Here is a 24,831-nt window from a genome sequence, read left to right on the forward strand (position 1 = left end):
TGTTTGTCTGAAGTGAACTACGTACACATATCTAAGGCAGTTTCTGCAGCCTCTTCTTACTGGTATCAAATTCTGGATGGCAGAGATAGATTTCAGGACTTAAAACTAATTTGTAGAGGTTTAATTTCTTTTAGGACATACAAGCTAAAGAAGAAAGTAAAAATTCAGGCCACCGTGAATGAAAGAAAGTGCAATGAGATTTTTTATTCCTTCCATCCACTCATTCATGGACTAAACTGTTCTAGGATATCTGTTGAAATCTTCCCACTGGTGTTAAGCTAAAAGAAGCAAAGCTAATGCAATTGGTCTATTACCATAAGAGAAAAGAAATAGACATACCAGCATAAAACAAAAAAGATGCAGTCATCTCTTGAAAACTTGTAATGAAGTGTATTCAAAATTGCTTGCCAGCAGCTTTAATTAGGGCAGATAAATTCAATAAATAATAATAATAATGTTGGAAGTCCTGCAGGAAATTGACTTAGAAATCAACAGGTACCTTGAGAAGATGTTTCTCATGCAATAGTGATTTTGCTCGGTGTTTGGGAGGGACTCTGCTGCTGGCATAAATGTACAAATTCAGGTGAGTGTATTTTCTCTGCAATTAAGTATTTGTGAAGGGCATACATCTGCCCAAGCTGTTTATGGTATGCAGTGTTTCTAAATTCCTCTTAGGGATGTTCTTAGGGCCAGATCTTACACACAGTCCTTATGCACAATGTGCTGTAAGTCTGAGTATAATGGAGAAAGGTTTTTGAAACTGCCTCTTTCACTGCCTCGTTGCTGCTGGTGGTCTGAGTGTGGCCATGCTCTTTGTAGAAGCAGTCTGCTTTGAGGGCTCTGCCAGCCTGTGCTGTTCTCTGATAGTGATCTGAAGCAGAAAGTTGAGCACAGCCTGGTGTGGCATAGCAAAGATGGGTCAGTGTTCAGCCCCTCTGTAGTTACATTAGTTCAGGTTTAGCAAGCAGTTTCTAAACTCCTGCCAAGGACATCAGCTCTTGCTGCATCAGCATTCTTGTCTAACCTAGCTTAAAAAAGTGGAGAACAAGATGACAGAGACAGGGCTGTGCAGGTACAACACTCACTGCATTTGTCACTTAGGTACCACTACCTTCCTTCATGGCTGCTCGTGCTTAAACTCACTGACTCCTCTCCCATGTGGAAACTCATTCTTTCACCACTGCGTATAGTATCCATTCCTTAGCCTACCTCATCTGCTTCATAAACACATGCACCTTCAGATAGTTTTCTTGCTCTCTTTACAACAGCTGCCAAACTCTCATCAGCAGGATGAAGGGAGTTGAGAGAAGTACTGCTGTAAGCAGGGCAATGTTCCTGGCAATTTTGGCTGAAACAAAATCAAGGTTTATCGTCTTAGCAAGCTGTTACCATCTGAACTGTGCTTCTCTATCCATGTCTGCTGTAAGGTGATGCAGTTTTTCATCTATCTGAGCACAAGAGGATGCCTTGCATGACCTCACACTGACAGTTACAGTGGCTTGGCTGACATGCCATATGCTGGTTTATTGCTGTAAGTCAGGTGTAGGGCAAAGCCATCTGCCAGTGAAATGTAGAAGAATTGGAGGGAATTTTTTTTAGAACACTCTCTCATGAAATCACTTAATTAGTAATGTGAGGGAAAGCTAACTTCAGCCACAACCCCACAGAATCACAGAATTTCTTAGATTGGAAAAGACCTTCAAAATCATGAAGTCTAATCATTAGTTTCACCCTGACAGGTCCTTGCCTAAACCAAATCCCTCAGCACAACATCTGATCGCTATGAATCGCTATGGTTGGAAAGGACCACCAGGATCAGCCAGTCCAACCTTTATCTCAGCATCCTTCATCCATAGCCTCAAGCACCACATCCACTTACCTTTTAAATACCTCCAGAGATGGCGACTCCACCATCTCCCTGGGCAGCCTGTTCCAGTGCCTGACCACCCGCTCGGGAAAGAACTTCCTCCCAACAGCCAACCTAAACCTCCCCTGATGCAACTTGAGGCCATTTCCTACTACCATTTTCCAGACTATTTTTAATGGGCCCACATGGATGAAAAATGTTGATGTGCACAGCAATGTACAGAATGTATTCCTTAAGTTCCATCTCTGGATAAGGATGTAGGAGATCCTGTCTTTAGATTTAGTTGGCTGGATGCTTTGAAGGAGACTGGAGAGAGAGAGAGCTTAAAAGAAGACAAAAACATTTTAGCAGACAAAAATGAAGCATAAAGAAATAATTTAATTCCCGTCAAGGACTTCTCTTGAGCTTATCTAAAGAAACTCATCTGCATTCTCCTTTGTGTGGTTGTTAATGTTGCTTTCAGGTAGGAAGAGGAAGGAAGTAGTATTGTTGGAGATGCAGTATTGAATTTTATCATAAAATAGCTTTCATAAACACCAACAGTAAAATTGTTTGCTTCATTATAGAGTGTCTGATGTAAATAAGATCAGGGAGGGTGCGTGATCAATCTTTCCAAAGGCTAAAATACTTTGCTGTTCCTAAGCTTGGTTTCCTCATTCAGACTGAATAAGCTTGACCCACATGCATTTAGAAATCAACTTGAATTTTAATTTTACTCCAGTGGTCATTTTGTCTGCTAGGTTGTTTTTGTGCTTTATTCCCACAAAGAAGCCCCTCAGCTTTTGCAGAAAGACCTTTTAAAGCTGTTGTAGAGTTGTTGACCAAATGAAATATGTGCAGGTGGTTATAATTGTTGTATTAGAAGTGGACTTTATTCCATTGCCAGTTATCCAGGGAGGAGAAAAGGCAAATCTGCAGTTTTTTCTGCAGGAGAAAGACATTTTTAGAAGGGGTAGGTGTTTGTAGACTGGCCCCTTTCATTTGAACATAGTTATACACAGCTCAGCTTGTTCAACTTCCATTGTCACTCACTCCACAACTCCATAAGAAAAGAAGTTATTTAGTCTGTAAAGCAGCAGTTGTAAGGAGAGGATCAGGGAAATTTAACTGTTGTACTTTACCTTTATTTTAATGTCATAACATTTTATATACGAGGTGAAAAGATATTTTTCAGTGGTACTGAAAACTCCTTTCATGACCTGTTTATTTGATTTGTTTGTCTGTGCCAATCGGCTCCTGTCTCATCCTGATTTAAAACAAGACACCTATATTAATACAAGGATGCATGATACCTTCTGACCAGAGTTTCCACTGACCTCAGTTGGAGTTCAGTATGTGGGACTTTTCTTTTTTTTCTTTAGTTAAGAAGGAATAAAAGCAACTTGAGAGTGACTTTCAAAGTTATGGCTGAGTTACACACATTTGCTACCGGTGTCCAAGGGAAAACAATTTCATAACTTTGAGCGTTGAACATGGAGCAGAGTGACAGAACAGTTTGTCAGTGGAGAACGTTCTATAGAGCTATTTAAAGGTTGCCCTCGACCTTTCCACCTCTTCTAAAGCTTCTTGAGAGCAGTTTAAACTTTTCTTCTGCCAGTAGCCTACTGGCAGTTCCATATTTGTGTTTGTTCTCTCCATGCAGTGGATGTATCAGAGCACATTATGGAGAGATCTTCCAAATCCTCTTTTAACCTCTTTTGTGAGAAAGAGCCCTCAGATTGAGCCAGGTCAACCTTGGCAGTTAAAATTCACAGCTAGACTTTTGTTTCCTTGATCTCGTCTGACCTGAATGAAGACGAGATGGGAGTTTTGATATTGATGCTGAAGCCAAGATTTTAAGTGCTGCTTCTGTGCGACCTTTTTCCCTGAGATGGGTGCATACAGAGGTGTCTCTAGCCATGCAAATAGGTATGGATACCAAATGCTGATAAACTACATATTTGCAAGGAGATTTCTCATACCAAAAATGTTCTACCAACATAACATTTGTCCATTTCATAAACTGTTTTAAAAGGTGCTGGTTTTGACACAGCTTTCAGGGGAAGAAAGTGTAATAAACCCTGCAGGTGCTTACATGTACAGACTTTTTCACTGCTCAAAGTCCTGTCTACAGTGCCTACAAAAGCTAGCACCAATAGATATTATCACAAAGACACTATTGAATTGTTACACAGCCATTTACTTACTGTGTGTTGAAGAATCCTACACAATTCTTCATCTCTTATCATAAATGTAAAATACAGAAGTAGAGCAAGGGAGAAGTTACTAGGGAAAGTTGTTTTTTTTTTCAGTCTCTTTTGTCTGAACTTCAACATCCTCATTTGGAAAGGAACTTAAAAGCGAAAGTCAGTGTTATACTGGCTGCTGCACAAGGGAAAGTCTGCAGTGGGATCATGGAATAATACAATGGTCTGTGTTAGAAGGCACCTCCAAAGGTCATCTAGTCCAGCCCCCTCTGCAGTAGGGACATCCTCAAGTAGATCAGGTGGCCTAGAGCACTGTTGAGCCTCACCTTAAGTATTTCCAGGGCTGTAGGCTGTTAGTGCCCACATCAGTTTAGTTTGGAGGTGTTACTTTATGCACTTCTGAGTTACAAATGGTGTAATATGTGAAACATTGCCTTTTATTTCATGTGCAAGTGAGGCATCATCATTTAGTACAGTGATGGAAAGAGCATCTGCTGCTTTGAAGCAATTTGAAAGAAGTTTCACATTTTATTATGGGCAGAATAGTTCCTTCTTATTGCAGAACCTGCCTTCACTGCTTGCTCCTCTAACCATTGTGCTCTTGTAGTCTGAGCACACTAAGTAAATACAGTGATCCTTGGTAAGGTTTGGGTATTCTCTGATGTATTTTTGGTAACTGTACCTATTTCTCAGCTGTTTCACAGTATCACTTCTAGCAATGCAAAGTGCTAACTAAAACTTCCTTTTTTTCTTTTTTCCTTTCTTTGAAGACAAAGACAGGGATTTGTTTGCTGCAGGATGGTAACCAGGAGCCTTTCAAAGTGCGACTGCACTTAGCCAAAGATATTTTGATGATCCAGGAGCAGGATGTGATCTGTGTGTCTGGTGAGCCTTTCTATTCTGGTGTAAGTAGTTCTTATTTTTTCTTTAAGATGTGTCTGGTACAGAGCAAGAATGCTCAGGGTGTATGTGTGCACGGTTATTCCCATGTTCTGAGAGCTCATTTTGTCCTGTTACCACTAGGTGTATTTTAGTATCATCTTTTGAGACTAATTTGTAGCACTGCTCACCTAGGAAGTATCAATAAGTTGTTACATACATGGCAACAGTGTTTTTTCTCTCCACACACCCCAGAATGTGGTAGGAATGACAAAACCACTGATTTTGGCAGTGAATGCAGACGTCTCAACGTGCTTAACATACCTGAGTATTGTCTGTGGAGCTCATAAAACACTTGAAGGGTCACTGTTATGGCAGGGCTTTGCTGGTAGTGGAGTTAACAACTATCTTCTGTTCCTTTGGTTGCTTTCCTATGGTAGATGTTTCTTACCAGCGCATCATGTTAATAAAGAGGGACTTCAGCTGTTAACAGTGTGATTTGTGTATTACTGTTTTACATGATGTGTCAGATTTCTTGTTTAGGCATCACAGTGCATTTTGTGGTTCAGAAGAGACAATAATTTGGGAGATGTGTAAAATGTTATCTACAACAATATTGGAGGTTTTGGACTGTCGCAATGCTAAGTTTACGTTTAATTCTAGGAGACAGCTAATAAAACCAGGAACTATTTAGTCTTAATTTCTATAGACATTTTTATAGCTGCTGTAATCATATTTTGTGGAGATATTTTCAAGACTTATGGGAAGCTATCACAAACATTCTGCTCTCCCTTTGAGCTAAATAAAATTATTGTAGCATTTCATGTTGTATCTTGTGAGGAATAGTAGTGTAGTATCTGCTTATGCAAATGTTATGTGACTGCTATTCTTTATCTGGTTTATTAATTAGTTGCTGCTGCTGCCGCCACATCCCTGTATCTCTAAATACAAGTATAATAAAAGGATACAAAGCAGAAACCAGAACTCAATTGGTAGGGTGTTAGCAGTGCTAACAGAGTGGAAGATTAATGGAAAATGTACAGAAGAATCCATCTTATAGTTATGAACATCTCAAGGTGAACAGCTCTGAGTTTCTCTGAAGCAAGAGGAGGAGGCTGCCTGCACTGTCTCCATACAGGCTGCGTTTATGATGCTGGCTCTTGGCAGTTTCATTCTGTATAAATACAATTTATTAATAGAGGTCTGTGTGCTTTATATAAAAAGAAGATGCTCCTTTTTCCAACCAGACTGTAATGCCCCTCAGCATACAGGAAGAACACCTAGCAGCTCAAATGAAAAGAAGCTGCAGGTTCAAGTTCAGTTTGTAGTTGTTCAGTTAGCAACACACACTGTGGCACCCTTATTCCACCAACGCCATACTGGCATTATTCATGAAAAAGGTTTTATCACTCAGAAATACAACTTCCATTATTGTGCTCTAGTGTCTATTAGTTCTGCTGGAGCTCTTACTTAAACGTCCTCATGAAATGCATCTTTAGTTTCCCCATTTCCCAGCAAGGCTTGCTCTTACAAGTTTTACTCTCTTTTGTTTTGCTGTGGCACTTCAGGAAATAGTGAATGATTTGCTTCATCAATGACACTCCCTCTCTCTTGTCTGCTTATTGAATGCATAACTCATTAATTGGTTGATATTCGTGCAGTGATTACTTTCCTTCTGTGAGTGTCATTGTTAGGCTAATGACTTCTGAGAACTTTACCCTGGTTTCCTCTAGGATTAATACTAGATCTCGAATCAGTAAATTTATTCCGGCTAAGGATGGTTGACATTCTGCAGGCAGGTGACTCTTCTTTGTTCACAGACCATTGAAATAATCTGGAAACACATGTTTGATTGTATGGCAGGATCAAATATATCTCACAGGTTTGATTTTTCTTTCCCTCATTTCTATTCCTGTTTTTAAAAAGTTTTTATTCATTTATTTATTTCATTGTTTTCCTTAATCTTTTACTTTGCTTGGCTGATTTTATTTTGCTCTTTCTGTCATTCTAGATGACTGACCATGTCTGGTTTTCTTTTGCATGTGTTCTGTGGAGCGAGATCAAGTGTGTTTATTAGCAGCTGACACTGAACGGTTCATGGAATAAAGTTTAGGGAGTGGAAATCAAAATTTGTGACTGATAAACAATAGGTTTGTTGAATTTTGTAGACATTTTTAATCTCTTTAGGTAAATAGTCTGCAATTAATTTGATTATAAGGTTTTACTTCATGACTTCTGCACTGCTAAGGAAGGAAAGGCTGTTACTATGTCTCTAGTTCAGAACAGTACCTCCACTGTTTCTTGGGTCTGAATCAATTTGCATGCTCCTCTGTGCAGGACAGACTTTGAACAGGCACTTAACGTTCCAGCAGCATCCTGATCTGCATCCTGAGAAATAATCTAAAGTAAATCAATGGCTCCGTAGGAATGAGGTGCTGCTTAATGTGGGTGGATGGCACAAGGACCTAGTTCTGAATTTAGAACACAGCCTTCTCAGTGGAAAACAGTTCTGGTTTCCCAAAATTGGAGCAATGCAAAGGAACCTACTTCTTTCATTGTATATGGCTTGGAGTAAGAAAACAAAATGCATGAAAGATGACAAGCAACATAAACAGTGTTCAACACTAAGAAAAAAAAGCATCTGCTTCCTTAACAGGCTGAACTAAATGCCAGTGTTAGCAAGGGACCTGTAGCAATTCCACAAACCTATCAAAGATCATTCAGACTATCAGATATTAGATCAGTTTTATCAATAAGTATTACAAATCAGTATTGCAGAGGTTGCTTTGTGGAACAAGGGAAAACTGCCTTCCAAGAGGTAGAAATACAGTGAGCTTTGCATTCTGCTGCTGCTGGATGTCTGATGTAGATCTGAGCTGCAGTGTGAACTGTCAAATATGAGATGAGAATGTTTTGTGAAACTCAAAGTCTAGAAGGCATTGTCTGTACTAGTCCAAATTAAATCGAAGGAGTTTTGTGTTTTATCAAGAGCAGTAATTAACCTGCCCAGAGAGTCATTTGTGGACATTTGTTTGGTTTTCCTCTTTATTGGGTTTTATTAATTTGCTAATTGAACTTAGAAAATTTTCAAACTGTGTATTTGTATGTAAGATCCATAAACCAAGGCTGTGACAATGTATTGTCTGGCAGGATGGATGATTTGAATCAGCTACTGTTTTACTAAGAGACTGATAAGAAACTATCAGGGGCTGGCAAATTGCTAAGTTCAGCTATTAGGCAAATTTTCATTCTCTCTGAATTTTCTGTTAGGGAGTCATAGTCGTACTGTGTTCAGTTTTGGGCTCCCCAGTTTAAGAGGGACAGGGATCTGCTGATGAAGGTCCAGTGGAAGGCACGAGGATGATTAGGGGACTGGAGGGCACGGCTTATGGAGAGAGGCTGAGGGACCTGGGGCTGCTTAGTCTGAAAAAGAGAAAACTTAGAGGGTATTTGATAAATGTTTATTAATATCTGAAGGCTGGCAAGGAGGGAGAGGACAGGCTTTTTTTCACTTCCTCCCTGTGATAGGGCAAGGAGCAATGGGTGTAAGTTGCAGCAAAAGAGGTTCTGCCTCAACACAAGGGGGAACTTCTTTACTGTAAGGGTCACAGAGCACCAGAACAGGCTTCCCAGAGAGGCTGTGGGGTCTCCTTCTCTGGAGCCTTTCAAGGCCTGTCTGGATGTGTTCCTCTGTGATCTGTGTTAGATAGTATTGTCCTGCTCTGGCAGGGGAGTTGGACTCGATCTCATTGGGTCCCTTCTGGCCCCTAACCTCCTGTGATCCTATATTCCAGAATACTAACTCACCTGGTGATGCCAGAGAGATGAGTCTCATTTCTTTCAAGTAATGCTATAATTCTGTGCTGCTGTGTAGTAATGCATTTTTTTAAAATTAAACCTTAATAATTTCTTATAGATTTTTGATTTGGAGTCTTTTGGGAGGGTTGATGGGAAGATCATTTGCAGTTCAGCGCTGCTAAAAAGTGCACTCATGTTTTTGTGAATTTATATAGAGCAGCAGCTCTGAGTACTGTGGCTTTTGTCCAAGGATTTAACTGAGGTTGGTACAAATGTATCTGAACGCAACCTATGGACTTAATTGGTTTCTTGATAGAGAAAAAAGCCTTCATCAATAAACATCTTTTCCAAGGTCAGAAAGCAGCACTGCCTGAAATCATTGAACTGCATCCTGACCTGATTTCTGGCATTACTAATCACACAATCATTCTTGTTCTCATCAAGATAAGACTGTATTTTATCTCCCTTTTAAAGCTATCCTTTTGCTTTTGCAAAATCAACTTTGGTGACAGATTTATAACTCTCTGCAAAGCCCATATGGTGTTAGCAAAACATAAGTTGCGTTAGGGATAGCTTTTCAGCTTATAAACTCTGTGCAGTTGCATGTTTTACTTGATTGATTTTTTTTGAAGTGGTGAAAGTATTGCTAGTTTTTATGTAGAAGTTCATATTCAGAATGTACCAGTTACCTGTGACTTCAGATGGAGCCATTACATTTCCCTTCCTTGAGCTTTTTAGAGTTTTTTCTAGCCTTTGATTATTTTTTTTTAAATCAGATCATTCTCTATGGAGAGTTTTCACACAGTATCACACACACAGTATCACCAAGGTTGGAAGAGACCTCACAGATCATCAAGTCCAACCATTTACCACAGAGCTCAAGGCCAGACCATGGCACCAAGTGCCACGACCAATCCTGCCTTAAACAGCTCCAGGGACGGCGACTCCACCACCTCCCCGGGCAGCTCATTCCAGTGTCCAATGACTCTCTCAGTGAAGAACTTTCTCCTCACCTCAAGCCTAAATTTCCCCTGGTGCAGCCTGAGGCTGTGTCCTCTCGTTCTGGTGCTGGCCACCTGAGAGAAGAGAGCAACCCCCTCCTGGCTACAACCACCCCTCAGGTAGTTGTAGACAGCTCCCCTGAGCCTCCTCTTCTCCAGGCAATTTTAAATTGGCTTTTTATATATTTGAGTCTAGGTGAAACAGGTTCAATTAACATTAGCAATGTTGGTAGAAAAATGAAGGTAAGAGCAAAAAGCTTAGAGTTATAAACATCTAAGGTTGGTTTATTTTCTGTATTGTATTTATGTCAGTATTTATGTACTATTTTGATATGGGATGGATGGATTAGTGTGAATGATGCCAAAGTGGAACTGCCTGTCCTGGGGAGAACTGCAAATATGCAAACAGCCAGGTCACCTTTCAAGCATTTTTCCATTCTTGTTACCTTCACAAAGGTTGCAGTAAGAAGAATGATTTATTTTTTTTCTCTCACGTTGGGATCTGTCAGCTATTCAGTGGAGTGAATCCATTTTTTTTTTCCACAGAAGTCATCAAATATCCGTCAGATAGTGACAACTTCCCCCCCCCCCCCCTCCCCCCCCGTCAATCTGGACAGCTTTTAAGTGACAACCTTGAACTGACAGATGTAAATATGATTATTTAGGGACAGCAAACACTTAAAAGGCACTGCAAACAGGTGAGGGTTAAACACAGGACTGCCATTTGTAAAGCCAAATTTGAAGGAGAAGAATATATATATGTGTGTGTGTATATTTATTTGGAGAAAAAAAAGTTGTTTTTTTTCCTCCTAGGAAAAGAAGAAATATTGCAAACTAGAACCCATTTTAAGGACCCAAACTACTGATCAGTGGCAGTGTCTGATGTAAGGCAGAAGCTGGAGACTAAACTTGTCATGGAACTGCAGAGAGTGTTCATGACTGAGTGTTTTTAGGCTGTCAGGTAGTGATAGGACTAGGGAGAATGGAACAAAGCTAGAAATGGGTAGATTCAGACTGGATGCTAAGAAGAAGTTCTTCACCATGAGGGTAGTGAGGCTCTGGAATGGGTTGCCCGGGGAGGTGGTGGAAGCCCCATCTCTTGAGGTGTTTAAGGCCAGGCTGGATGAGGCTCCAGCCAGCCTGATCTAGTGTGAGGTGTCCCTGCCCATGACTGGGGGGTGGAACTCGATGATCTTTGTGGTCTCTTCCAACTCAGACTGATTCTTTGAAGCCTACTTGGAAGTCAGATCATGCTGACTTTAGGTGTGGGGTGTTTTTCTTTTTTATTTCCATATTAAGATATGTAGTAGTTTTGAAAGAAATCCACGGTGTAGAGTTGTTGTAAGTAGCTGTTTAGGTGAAGGTTTCTGCTTTTGGACACATGCTGTAGAACCGGGAGTGTTTCAAAGTGCAAGCAAGGGAAGGGTTGAGGACTCCTTCCCCCCAGTTTAGGAGGGACATTGAGATGCTTGAGCGTGTCCAGAGAAGGGCGACGAGACTAGGGAGAGGCCTTAAGCACAGCCCTGCGAGGAGAGGCTGAGGGAGCTGGGATTGGTTAGCCTGGAGAAGAGGAGGCTCAGGGCAGACCTTATTGCTGTCTACAACTGCCTGAAGGGTGGTTGTGGCCAGGAGGAGGTTGCTCTCTTCTCTCAGGTGGCCAGCACCAGAACGAGAGGACACAGCCTCAGGCTGCGCCAGGGGAGATTTAGGCTGGAGGTGAGGAGAAAGTTCTTCACTGAGAGAGTCATTGGACACTGGAATGGGCTGCCCGGGGAGGTGGTGGAGTCGCCGTCCCTGGAGCTGTTCAAGGCAGGACTGGACGTGGCACTTGGTGCCATGGTCTGGCCTTGAGCTCTGTGGTAAAGGGACGGACTTGATGATCTGTGAGGTCTCTTCCAACCCTGATGATACTGTGAGACTGTGACTCTTGTTCCATTCAACGTTAGCACTTCACACCACATGGTTGTGTTTGCTGTCCCCAGTCTCTAGCATGGTGTCCTAGTCTGGGGCCGTGAGAGTACTCGGGGCTGGAGGACAGAAATGACTCTTACCCCTTTCCGTGAGTGAGACTGAGGGCACTGCACACAGATTGGATGTTTAAAGAGAAATTCTGTTTACAAGAGTATATATAAAAAGGCAGGCAGGTGGATAAGTACAAAACCCATTGAGCCAAACTGGCCTTCTGGAGTCCTCCATCCCTCCACCCTCAGTCAGCCTGAAACTGCCCTCCCCAGCTGGGGCCTACAAGGCCTCAGTGGCTCAATTCCCTGCCAGCCATTTCCCTCAGGAACTGTGAGAGAAGAGTGCATGCTGCTTGGAGAAGGGAAGGGAAGAGATGGGGAAGGGGGAGACAGAAGGTCTCAGGGGAGACCTCATGGCTCTCTACAACTACCTGAAAGGAGATTGTAGCCTGCTGGGGTTGGTCTCTTCTCCCAGGCACCCAGTGACAGAACAAGAGGACGCAGTCTCAAACTGCACCAGGTCAGGTTTAGGCTGGACATTAGGAAGAAACTCTTCACAGCAAGAGTGATTGGCATTGGAATGGGCTGCCTGGGAGATAGTGGAGCCACCATCCCTGCAGGGAGGTGTTTAAGAGAAGGCTGGATGAGGCACTTAGTGGTTTTGTTAGTTAGAAGGGTTAGGTGAGAGGTTGGACTGCTGATTCTAGAGAGCTTTTCCAACCTGGTTGATTCTGTGATTAGTCAGGCCTATCGTTTAAGTTGTGATTCCAGAATAGGGAATAGAATAACAATCTTACACTAGCCTGGGATGAGCAGGTCCATCCCCCTGGGATGGGCTTCTGGCCCTATGGTTTGGTTAAGGGGGACCTTAGATCCCTCAAACTACTACACATGGTACTGTGTCCAGTTCTGGGCCCCTCAATTCAAGAAGGATGTTGAGGTGCTGGAACATGTCCAGAGAAGGGCAACAAAGCTGGTGAGAGGCCTGGAGCACAAATCCTATGAGGAGAGGTTGAGGGAGCTGGGCCTGTTTAGCCTGGAGAAGAGGAGGCTCAGGGGTGATCTTATTACTGTCTACAACTACCTAAAGGGAGGCTGTAGCCAGGTGGGGGTTGGTCTCTTCTCCCAGGTAACCAGCAATAGAACAATGGGACACAGTCTCAAGTTGTGCCAGGGTAGGTATAGGCTGGATATTAGGAAGAAGTTCTTCACAGAGAGAGTGATTTCCCATTGGAATGGGCTGCCTGGGGAGGTGGTGGAGGCACCGTCCCTGGGGGTCTTCAAGAAAAGACTGGATGAGGCACTTAGTGCCATGGTCTAGTTCATTGGATAGGGCTGGGTGCTAGGTTGGACTGGATGATCTTGGAGGTCTCTTCCAACCTGGTTGATTCTATGGCTGCAGAGTTATGGGGGCTTGGAGCTTGCCATCTCTTACTGCCAGCCTTCTCCAGTGGTGTGAGAAACTGAGATAAAGAGGTAAGCTTTGAATGTCACACAGTGGAGGTTGTTAGCAGATGAGCAAGTCTGCCAGCAAGCCTTGTTAACACTATTAATCCCCATTGGAAATGTGGCTGACTTGTGTCCTCTGTCCTTTGCACTCAGAACGAGTTGTAAAGTTTGACTGTTCGTGTCAATTAATGAAAGGAAAAAAGCCTATGTGAAAGAGCAAAGGACTGCCTGAAAGAGGATATAAAATCTCCCTTCTTGAAAATCTATGAATTAATTAGGAAAAAAAAAAAAATAGCTCATGACATTTTCTCAGTGCAAAATGTGAGATTACTAATAGGTGAGAAACTACTCAAGAGCATGGCCTCCGAGATATTATGGCAGCAAATGGCAACAGGTTGATCTGTGAAGTTGCTGCCAATGATTATATCTTTATATTTCATTATTATGATTTAAAAATTAAAATTTTAATGTCTTCCTGTCTTCCTCCTTTTTTTTTTTTTTTTTCACTGCTGCATTTTCTCATGTCACTGAGAATAAATTTCGCTATTTATTCTTCTTTTCCCACTGGCTGTTTTTTTTTCTCTGCATGGAGCTTTTCTCCATCTTCTTCCATATGGGCTGTTCTTTGCTGTCTGTTCCATCTGCTGTGAAGAGAGGTCTTGTTTTCTGTCTGGACTTAAATTCTTCATACCTTTGCTCTTGTGAGATGAATAACCAGACACACTGGTGTCTCAAAGTGAAAATCTGCTGTTTGATGTCCTAGTAAAAACATTGACTAATGGAATAGTGAAGTTTCACAAGCTCTCAACTCAGTTTTATGAAGAGTTGTAAAATTTCTTGTGATGGTTTGGGAAGTTAGCCCCCCCCCCCCCCCATGAAATCACCCAGATTACAGTCATCGGGCTGGAAGTTAAGGAAAGAAGCTTTACATCTACAGCTTAGCACAAGATACAGGCAGCTATGTACAATATCTTACAAATATGTACAGCTATATACAGAAACAAAAGTTAAAAGTAATATAGAAACACAACAGCCCTCTCAGAAATCAGTCCCCAGGAGGGGCTCACAACCACCCTTTCACCTTCTTTCCACCTCTCTACCTTATCCCAGAGAATCATAGAATCAACCAGGTTGGAAGAGACCTCCAAGATCATCCAGTCCAACCTATCCCCCAGCCCTATCCAATCAACCAGACCATGGCACTAAGTGCCTCATCCAGTCTTTTCTTGAACACCTCCAGGGACGTTGCCTCCACCACCTCCCTGGGCAGCCCATTCCAATGCCAATCACTCTCTCTGTGAAGAACTTTCTCCTAACATCCAGCCTATACTTCCCCTGTCTGCCTTGCATGCAAGGTGAGTTTGGAGGATCAGCAAGGGGGGTTAGAAGCAGAAGGATTAGTTACAAAGAAACAGCCCAGGGAGAAATACAGGCTCTAATACAGACACACACACTGTCTTATCTCTGTATTCTTGCTTTTATACATTTCAGCAAGCCTATGAGTGAAGTAGACCTCACCATGGTTTTCTTTTCACAGCCTGTACTCTAATTTCTCTCATTAAAATATTCCTATTTGCCTCAAACTAGCACATTTCTATGTCTTTTTATTCAGCTGTTACTTTGCTACTTCCACAGAGACATTTTTAGACCTCATTAAGTTACTGATTTATACTATGCCAATTAAATAATTTGAAAGTGTTACTATTAAATCATTATTGTTAAGAGTCAGCTTAGCAATTCTAAAGTTTCTTTTGCATCACAGATCAGTCAATATAACTTATTTAAACATTTAGTGTGCCTTCAGGTGTAATTGTTAAAAGTAACATTTAACTCTTGACTAAATATAAATAGTTAATGATTGCAAAGGTTTCTCACTTTTCCTTTCCTGACTGTTTCCTGTTGCTGCATGCTCATGTTGTCATTCATGGCTTCTAACCTCATTTTAAGGTGATATTTGTGACCTCACAAATTTCACATGTGGGTTTTTTTTTCGGTGGAACCTTTTAGTGAAAGCCTAAACACTGTTGCTTCTGTTTCACTAAGGAAAAATATTTTTGGCAAACCTTGTGGCTGTGCTTTCCAGTCAATGAACATGTGTGGATGAGGAATTTTTTGAGTTAAAGGCATGGAAAATGCCGACAGCTTGGCAGCAGCTTTGAGTTTTTCCATAATATGCTAACTATGTGGGTTTTTTTCCTCCTCCAGATAGCAGCTTCTGAAACACTGCTCTGAATCTTGCATTTTAAGGATCCTAGGAGGAGCTCTCCTGACTTTCTTTCTGTTTGGTGTGATGTAGACAATATGATAATAGATTTTTAAGCTCACAGGACAATTTACTTAGTCTTGGTATTCCACTAAGTAGCTTTTTGTCAGAATCAGGTTTTATTTTGTGAACTTAGAGATCAAGTTGCTTCTGGATTTTGAAAGCCATTTTCAAATTCAGTAGCAGAATACAGCCCTGTGCAAAGACAGGGGAAAGTAAAAATGATGAAAATGATGATAGGCTGCTACAGCTGATACAGATTTTTAGTTAGGTGTTATTTTAAGCAGATAATTGGAATCAATAGAATAGCATTGCCTCTAAACTGGAACTGCAATCAGGATACTTGGAGAACTTCTTTACTGCCCTATTTTATTAATGAACAGTTGTAAATCAATTTAAGAACTTAAAGCCAGCCACAGAGCATTGTATTGTTGCACATTTGAGATGTTAATTAAGGGCATCAATGCAAAACAGATTGGTCAAACTCCTTATTAATCATTATAGTAAAATCTTATTTTAGTTTGATCTACAGTGCTTTGCTGACAAGGTTTATTCAGTTCACCTTGGCTGAAGAAAGCACTGAAGTTGAAACATGGTTTGGGATTTTTGCAGGAGACATTGCAAAAAGTCACATGGAAGTCAAAAAGGAAAAGTTACTTGGATAAAAGAGTTTTCTGGCAAAAGATTTCAAAGCTGGTGCCTACCATCAGAATATTTGTTCATGTTCCTTTGCAATTCTGAAGGGAGGGATTTGTCTTTCCGATGCTAAGTTTGACATCCTGGCTTAATGGACAATGCAGGTGAAAATAATAATCATCTAACTTGGGCACCTTCTTTGATTCACATGGATGAAATGGGATAGCTATACATTCCTCTACTGCCATGCAAAGAGTGTTTAGTTTGGAGAGTTTCATTTGTGTTTCAGATGTTTAGAAAATTCAAATATTTGGCTATTTAATAGCAACATTTTTACCTTATTCTTAAATTAAACATTTACAGACATTAACTTAAATACGTGGAAAATCTCATTTTAGGCAATCTATATTGTCTTGCCATCCAAAACACTGGATAGTTTGTGAATGCTGTTTATGCAGCTGCACAGTCCACGTTAGTCACAAATGTGAAAAAGCGAGAAGGCGAAGTCAGAAACAGCAGTTTTGCAAAGCTCTTACGTGGTAGCCCTACATCCTTTCATCTCTGTATACAAAGAGGAGGAAATAGCTTTGTAGATATTTCATCCTCTGGTGTTTCTGATGAAAGTCGTACTTGGGATTGACTGACACTGTCAATCTGTGCTGACTGTACTGAACTGTATTTAAATATATGCATGTGTGTTCATATAGAGACAGAGTTACACTATGCAGGCTATGTAATCAGTGTAAACTCTAGACCATATATGGGAAGCATTTGAAAAGTATATATATATATATATATTCCATATATTTGTATCTGGACATATGGAGGAAACACCTTTAAAATGATTGCTTCTGACTTTGAAACACTCTCTCTGAGGTCAGCAGTGGCTCTGTGACAGGGGTTTTAACATTGGGATCAAGGCTGTGCTTTGTGATGAATTTCTGGATCATGCACACTTAGCTTCCTTTGGCACACATCGTTGAGTGGTCTTGGAGTACACAATCTGTGTTCCTTTTGGATGGATTAAGAACTGCAAAATGTCCTCCAACAGTGCAGTTTATGTACTTTTATGAGTATGTAGTGCTCAATAGGCATGTGGGACTAATTTAGGAGTAGTTGAGATTAAGACTTCTGATATGCACTACTTGTTAAGCTCTGCAGTTCTGTTCTTATTGCGTTGCACTACTTGCTAGTACCTTACAAATTGAGCAAATGAATTTTTGAGGCAGGACCTCTGTTTCTCTCCCAGGCCTTGTCTTTTTTCCTCTGCAGCATAGGTTTCATGGGATTTTCACACTCAGGAACTGACAAGTTTATTAAAACAATAAAAAAAATTATATAGGGTGGAAGCATAGTAACAGCTTAATGAAGTTTGAATATAGATGTTATGGCAAAGAAGCATTTGACCTAACAAAGCTTGGATTTATTTCCTTTCCAGGAAAGAACAGTAACAATTAGAAGACAGACTGTAGGAGGATTTGGATTAAGTATAAAGGTAGGATGGGTTTTTTTTCTGGTCTATTATTGTGTGTTATATGAAAGCAGTCTTTGTATATAGTTAATGTTGCTTTTTATGAGGATAAGCTGTGTCTTAAAAATGAGAGGGTAAACAGTCGAGGATGTTAGATATTGTCACAGTAGGCAACCAGCAGCTACACTGCTTTGTGGAATGGAAGGCAATGGAAAGATCATTCCCTTAAGTTTCAAGCTGAGCAAGTGTAATAAGATTTGACGGGTGCTGAAAAGTGTTTGCCACTGCATAGACTGCTTCTGTTCAGCAGCACTCCACGTGGTTATTAATGAATGCTAAATTACAGTGGCAGGCACATGGAACAGTCAATAAATTCATCATCAGTTCTCCTATGACCATCACATCACTGTAATTCATTAGCAGGACAGAAAGTGTTGTATTGTTTTCTGTTATTGTTTGTTTTGCTGTAGATGAACAAAGACTGCAATTAATCATGTGTACCATATTTCTGCTTTCTTCTTCTTTCCCTCCCCCTGAGAAAAGCAGAAGGTCAAGATGTTAATAATTCCAACATGAAACTAATTATGCTTTGGTGACTCATCCGTGAGGGGAACTCTTTTCGTCTGTGTTATAACCTGAGTGCTCCAACTTGATTTGTGAAAATCAGAGATTTAGCTAACTGCTTAAAAAAATAGCTGCTTGTGAGATTGATTGTTACACAAGACCTGACCTTAAGCCTTTTAAAAGATTGCTTATAATCCACTCCTTGAAGGACTGAAAGAGGAAAAATCCCTTGTTTCATGTTTTGCTTTACTTAAGTTAGTGGTGAAAGTATGATTGAATTTGAAGCAGAACTGATTTGGTTTGCACTCGTTGGAAGGAATTATTTTCATATTTCCAAAGCCCCTTTAGAACCTTCAGTAGTTAAATCTCCTTGTGTGAGGGAGTAGCTGTGGAGTTAAATGAAGAAACTAATAAATGTAGTGTGACATTCCAGTCATTTTTCACATCTATGACAAATCTGAGATTACAGAGATGTGACACAAGAAGCTGCTAAGTGTATGACTTCTGAGAGAACATTATGTGTCTCAGTATTGGAGTGTGGTATTCTTGCAGCAATAAAATTAGTAGTTCATTAAATAAATTGAGGTTTGAGGTTACAGCCTGACTCCTGGCTACCTGGACCCTGTAGAGTGCCATTTTCCTCCCTCTGTTTTGCTCATTCTTTTAACATGGTGAACAGCACCATAAATCTGCTGAGGTTTGGGTTGATTATTCAAAGTTTGACTTCATAAAAAAAAGTCTCCAAAGCAAGCTTGTGCACCTGTCCTGCTCACACTTATGTTCATACTTGGCTGATTTTCTTGCTCTTCATTCATTCTGTGATTTGTTTTTTGTTAACACTATTTCTTGTGTCTGAAAACAAAACAACACAAAGGAGGTAACCTAATAGTTAGTCTATTTACAATTAGTCTAATTTTTTCCTAGACTGTCCTAGTCCTTAGACCATCAAAACACTCAAGTTCAGTCCTTTATACATCTTGAAACTGGATGGCTGGACCCCAAAAAGCTGTTTCCAAAGAAAAATTATCTGCTGAAGAGTAAGCAAACCCTTAATTAGACATTCCTAGACAAAATAAGCGTGGCAAACTGTGATTTCTGATGATCTGAGTTTGTACAGGTTGCCTTCAAACTCGCATGTTGATGCTCTGTACGGATATTTGTCTCTGTTTGCCTTTTTCTTCCTTTGAGTTTCCTTTTTGTTATTATGACTTTTAATTCTTTATTCTAAAGCACCATAAAATGTTTCCAGTCCCAACAGGGTAAATTGAATGAAGCAACAGCATTGAATTGTTGTTGAACTGTTGAAATACCTCCCAGCTTTCCTTTCTTTCCCCTGATACACTGAACACCTACTGTTCCATTTATTATTATTTTTCTGTTTCTTTTTACTTACCCCACTGCTTTGCTCACTCTTTGTGCTTGTGTGACAGACAGAAACAAATAAAGGCTGCTTTTGAGATGAAAAGTCCAAACTTGCTTTTCTTGGGTCTTTGTTTACTTGCTCCTTGCCAGCAGGGTGACAGTGTGGCTGCCATTCTACTGTGATGGCCACTTTGCTTTTGTGGGACACGATTTTATAGCTTAAGCTCTCCAGAAATTCATAGAAACTGATGTCCATTTTCTTCAAGTCTTGTAATTTTGAGAACATTCAATCCTCTACCTGAGCTGATGAGAGGCAACAAGGAATAAATCTGAATTATTTATTATTATTGGGTTTTATTAAAAGAGGAAATGCAGAATCAATTATTTTCTCGGTCCCTTTGAAAACTGCAGTTAGAGAAGGGGTCAAGTATAATTTTAAGCAAAAAAAAAGATGTTTCCAATGACTGACAAAATTGCCATGTATTCTCTTTTCAGGGTGGAGCAGAACATAATATTCCAGTGGTCATTTCTAAGATTTCCAAAGAACAAAGAGGTGAGTGTCAAAGGCTGAGGTTATTTTTTGGTACGCTCCTTAAATAAGACAAGTTGAATCAAGCCTTAAGGTTCTGCAGGAAGTACTGAATAAATGCTGTTGATGTTCCATTTCTCTCTTCATCTTGATGATCTCTTTGAACTGATCTCTGAAAAAATACAGCATTTGTAGTTGTAATATTTTGAGAAGTCCTCAACATGAGTTTTTTTTTAAGAAAAAGAATTATTTTTAAGGAGAAAAATAGAAAGGTATTCAGAGAATGACCTTTTTAAAGAAGTTTAACACAAGTTAATGATTTTTGTGGCTATTAATTCCAGATGCTTATTGCCAGGAAGGCACAGCAGATCAAATGTTTAGCCACAAAAGGGTGTTAACGCTAGAAGAGAATGTGTGTCACTTTATGATGATTAGTATTGAGAGAGGGGTGGGTAGTGGCAGACTCTTGATAATGCCTCTCCCATTTCAGCACCAGGTGTTGTGCTGTGTAAGCCTTTGCAGCAGCTCCTGCAATGCAAACTGACACTGCATAAGATCTTTGCCACTTCTAAGGAGAGCTGGTGATGAATCTCTGCATTGTTTTTAGCTGGCAATGTTTAGAAATTATTGGAATGGTATAATCTGTGCTAGGAAGGTGGATAATGGTTAAGAAGCTCACAATGTGCACCATGAGAAGAGATGACAGTTGTGACTCGGTAATAACATGATGCATTTAGTATCTCTGTTATGTTTGTGTGTATTTGTGTACTTTGTGTAAGGTCAGAAATGTAAACATGTAGCATTTCCCTCCATCTGTAAGGCAATAATAATTCTGGAATGCTGCCTCTGCACAATTAAAATGTGTCAACACACAAAAATCTCATCTTCACCCACACAAATAGAGAGAAGTACAGGAGAATCAGTGCACTGGGAACTGAAAGCCAGTCCTGGAAGGTGGATATGAAAGTTGTGTGTAGGGAGGTTATGGAGTAGCATGGAATGAGCCCCTAAGGCAGGCAGTAAGATTAACCTTAAGAAGTTATAGTTGTGACTCCATTTGTTTCACTCTACATGTAAGGATATAATACATAACAATATGGCATCTATTGCCTACAGTAGCTATTAAAATACTATTAAGCACTGCAGGAAAAATAAGAAAAGATAGAGTTCAGTTTAATTGAGCACACTAAAGTGCACACTGTTTTCTTTCATTTTGCTCATTATTTTTTTGCTGCAGTAACCAATGCATTATTTCTAACCTCAATACCTCCCTGAGGTAGAATCTCAATTATTCCTTGCAATAAAAATAATACTGATTTTTAGAGAGCTAGTTCTGAGAGACATCTCTTGTGCAGGAGGTTTGTCTTGTGGTGTAGGAGGTGTCATGCCGTGTGTCTGTAAAAGGGATCTGATACGTAAAAAGCTGACTCAAAGCCTGTGCTCAACTGTAGAGTTGATTCTGCCCTTCCTCCAACTAACTCCAGCTCATTCTTTGCGGCTTTGAACAGGAGTGTCACATTTGGTGCACTTGAGGTGCTTGATGTCACATGAGGTGTGACAATATGAATTGTTATCACAGGCAAGCCCAGCACCTGAAGAAGGATACTGGGATGTGCCTTTCTTTAAGAAAAAATTCTACCCTCCACTCATTCAATAATTTAAAGATTCTTTGTTACATTTAGCTAATGTGGGCAGTCCTTCAAACACAGACTTGAGTATCCTAGTTTCTGTCAATATTGATTCCAGTTTTACAACTCATGTGAATAAGTTTTTGGATTGAGTCAAATTCTAGTCTTTTCAGACAGTGGTTTCTGTGATGATGTGGAGCACTGCAGGTAAATAATCCCGTATCATCCGTTAATGTTCCCTAGTTCTTGCATAAGGGATTATTTATTTCTTTATAGATACCTTAATAAACATTGTTGTATTTCTCATGAAGTATGTTTTGATGAGAGAGCTCTGTAAGGCAGCACAGAAAAAGGTCAACTGTAGACAGATTTTGTAAAGCCCTTTGTCATTTATAGGATATGGATTTGTTTTGAAAACGAAATTGAGTTTGGCTGGTGATTTTCTCCAATATGCTGCTTGTCCAGCTCTCCAGCATAATAAGTGTTTTCCAACAGAAATACTCCTCTGAGTTTATCAGTGAAGTAAGATCTGAAGTAGCTGTAGTAAAAGCATACAAGTTAAATTTGTCATTCATATGTGGCTCTGGAGTCTGCACAGTGCCTTTTGTTCCTCCGAGTTTGTAATAAATGATCTCTTGGAGGCAAATAAGTCTGAGTCCTGCTATCATTTTGTATTCAGAAGAAACACTCCACAGCTCACTGAAGTGGCCTGGAAGATGCTAGTGACTGATGGTTCATGCTCTTGTGCTTGGGCTGGGTAGATATGCCAGTATTTTAGTATTCATTTAAAAGAACAAAAATATGTCCCAAGAATGCATTTGGAAGTTCTGTAGTTCTAGAGATTGCGTTTGGGGTTTTGGGTGGTGGTTTGGGTGGTTGTTTGGGGTTTGGGTGGTTGTTTGGGGTTTTGGTTGTTTGGGGTTTTTTTTGTTCGTGTGGGGTTTTTGTTTAGGTTTTTTTTTATTACTATTAGCTCTTCTTTTTTAGGGTTTTGCTTGTTTTTGTTTTTTTTTTTTTAGGAGAATACATAACCCCACTAAATTAAGTGGGAATGTACACAAAGTGTAAGATGTGTTGTACAAATGAGTGAAAAATGTGCTTTCTGTTTTCAGCGGAACTTTCAGGTTTGCTCTTTATAGGAGATGCAATTCTACAGGTGAGTCAAACTGCGAGTTCTCTTGCTTCTGTTTTTGCTACAAAAGTGAAATGAAATCTGTACTTATGAAATGTAGAGTAAGTCTTTTCTTTATCTTTTTAATAACAGATTAATGGAATTAATGTGAGAAAATGCAGGCATGAAGAAGTGGTGAGCTTTTCTGTTTTTTTCAGTCTACTTCTTGTCTTTCGTGGTTACTGAGATGACTGTACACTGATAGCTGCTATCAGCTGTAATATTCCTAACCAGATAGGACTGCACCTTCTAGCATGGCAAGCAAGAAAGTTCTTTGTGCAGTCTGTTCTTCATAAATTGGTTGTAATTGCTGTTCTCAGGCTTTTTTTTATATATATATAAATGATGATTATTTTATTATGCAGCTTTTCTGCTACATATTCCAACATTTCTTCTGGCTTATAGCTGTCAAATTTCAGCACTGCTACACCTTTCTGGCTGTATGAGGTCATTTTAATTTCAAAAGCCATGATTTTCACCATGTTGGAGACTTGCTGTTTAGTTGGCTTTAATCCCATTTAAAAACTGCAACAAAACTTTTCATCTGCCTGTCATTCTGTGGCTGTTACTTATGTGGGTGGTCTTCTCCATCAATTAAGCTCTTATCAGTATGGGATTAAAATAACAATGTGTTAAGGAGATTCCTTCTCATTGAAGCCATGTGTGTTTGGGAGCTCAGTAGTAGACTGCTTGTCTTGGTAAGTCAGCTTTGCTAAAAGTATGTATTTCTACATCTGAGTTTTTGCCTCCTAAGAAGTGCTTCCCTAAGTAAGAAACTCTGTGTTTCAGAATGCCAGAAATGAGAAGATTACCAAAGAAATGATCTTTAAAATCCTGTGTAGCTCTGTAGAGTTTGTACCTGTATATTAAAAATACTGTAGTACTCCTGTACTTGAAAGTTTACCTTTATAAAATTTCCCTTGCCAGTGCAGAGATTTCCTCACGGTATCCTGTTATGTGACATGTCATTGAACCTGTGCCATCCAGATACAGAAAGCAAGAGAGTGAAGTTCTAATGAGCAAGTGAGGGCAGGCTGAAAGAGTAGATCTCTGCTCTGTTCCTCAGAGTGCTTTTGTGTGCTGGTTCCAGGTTGAAAGTTTGCACTGCAAGTCATAATTCATTCTTCAGAGCTTTTACTGTAACAACTTCCATATTGTCAGGCCGGTGGGCATATTTTTAGAGCTTCTAAGCTCTGCCTGTGCTACAGTGATCAGACTTTAGTCTGTTATAAATTTAGCACTCTGGTTCGATATACATTGATATGGTGAACAGGCTGTTAGAATTTCAAGACATGGAAAAGGATGTGACTGAAAGTGTAGGGTTGCACATTCAAAGGCATATTAAAAGTTAGTAAGACCACCAAGATATATTTTACATTCTTCTGAGATAGTCTCTTAACCAGTAGATTTATGTATAATTGTAGTAGCTGATAGTAGAATCATGGAATCACAGAATGCACTGGGTTGAAAGAGACCTCTAGAAGTTATCTTCTCCATCCTCTTTGCAGTAAGCAGAGACATGCCCAACTAGATCAGGTTGCTCAGAGCCCCATCAAACCTGACCTTGAATATTTCCAGGAATGGGGCCTCCACCAGCTCCCTGGGCAACCCATCCCATTGTTCCACCACCCTCACAGTAAAGAGCTTCTTCCAATTCAAAGCTGTCTAGCTTAAAACCATTGTCCCTTGTCCTAGTGCTACATGCCTTTGTTAATAATCCCTTTCCTGCTTTCTTGTATGTCCCTTTTGGGTACAGGAAGTTGTAGTTTAAATACTTAGACAGAAAAAAAGAGATTTGGGGGAACTAAAAAGGTGCAGAGTGACAGAGTAGCAAGTGTCATCCCACCTGGAGGTGTTCAGGAAGCATGTAGATGCGGTGCTTGAGGATATAGTTTAGTGGTCCTGGTAATTGAGTTACACTTGGGCTCGATCTTGAAAGTCTTTTTCAACATTAATGGTTGTATGATTCTGTGTTTATCCAACAGAATCTGCTTCTCAGACTCCTTATAGATAATTCTACCTGAATTAAAAACAAACAAAAACCCAAACAAAAAGCGTATCTTAGC

General features: G+C 40.1%; 1 protein-coding gene across 3 annotated transcripts in view; it reads left to right on the top strand.

The window, feature by feature from the left end:
• The window catches only part of SNTG1 (syntrophin gamma 1), a 281,755-nt gene that overhangs the window by 155,210 nt on the left and 101,714 nt on the right, over nt 1-24,831 (top strand). For 2 of the 3 annotated variants that reach the window (XM_064170435.1, XM_064170431.1), the window contains exons 3-7: nt 4,824-4,958; nt 17,479-17,535; nt 19,933-19,990; nt 22,707-22,750; nt 22,859-22,900. In XM_064170435.1, the coding sequence (XP_064026505.1) occupies nt 4,824-4,958; nt 17,479-17,535; nt 19,933-19,990; nt 22,707-22,750; nt 22,859-22,900 (336 nt within the window). The remainder of the gene's footprint in view (nt 1-4,823; nt 4,959-17,478; nt 17,536-19,932; nt 19,991-22,706; nt 22,751-22,858; nt 22,901-24,831) is intronic. The other variant, XM_064170434.1, reaches the window with a different exon arrangement.

The sequence above is a fragment of the Pogoniulus pusillus genome, chromosome 34 (genome assembly GCF_015220805.1).
Source record: "Pogoniulus pusillus isolate bPogPus1 chromosome 34, bPogPus1.pri, whole genome shotgun sequence".
Taxonomy (NCBI): domain Eukaryota; kingdom Metazoa; phylum Chordata; class Aves; order Piciformes; family Lybiidae; genus Pogoniulus; species Pogoniulus pusillus.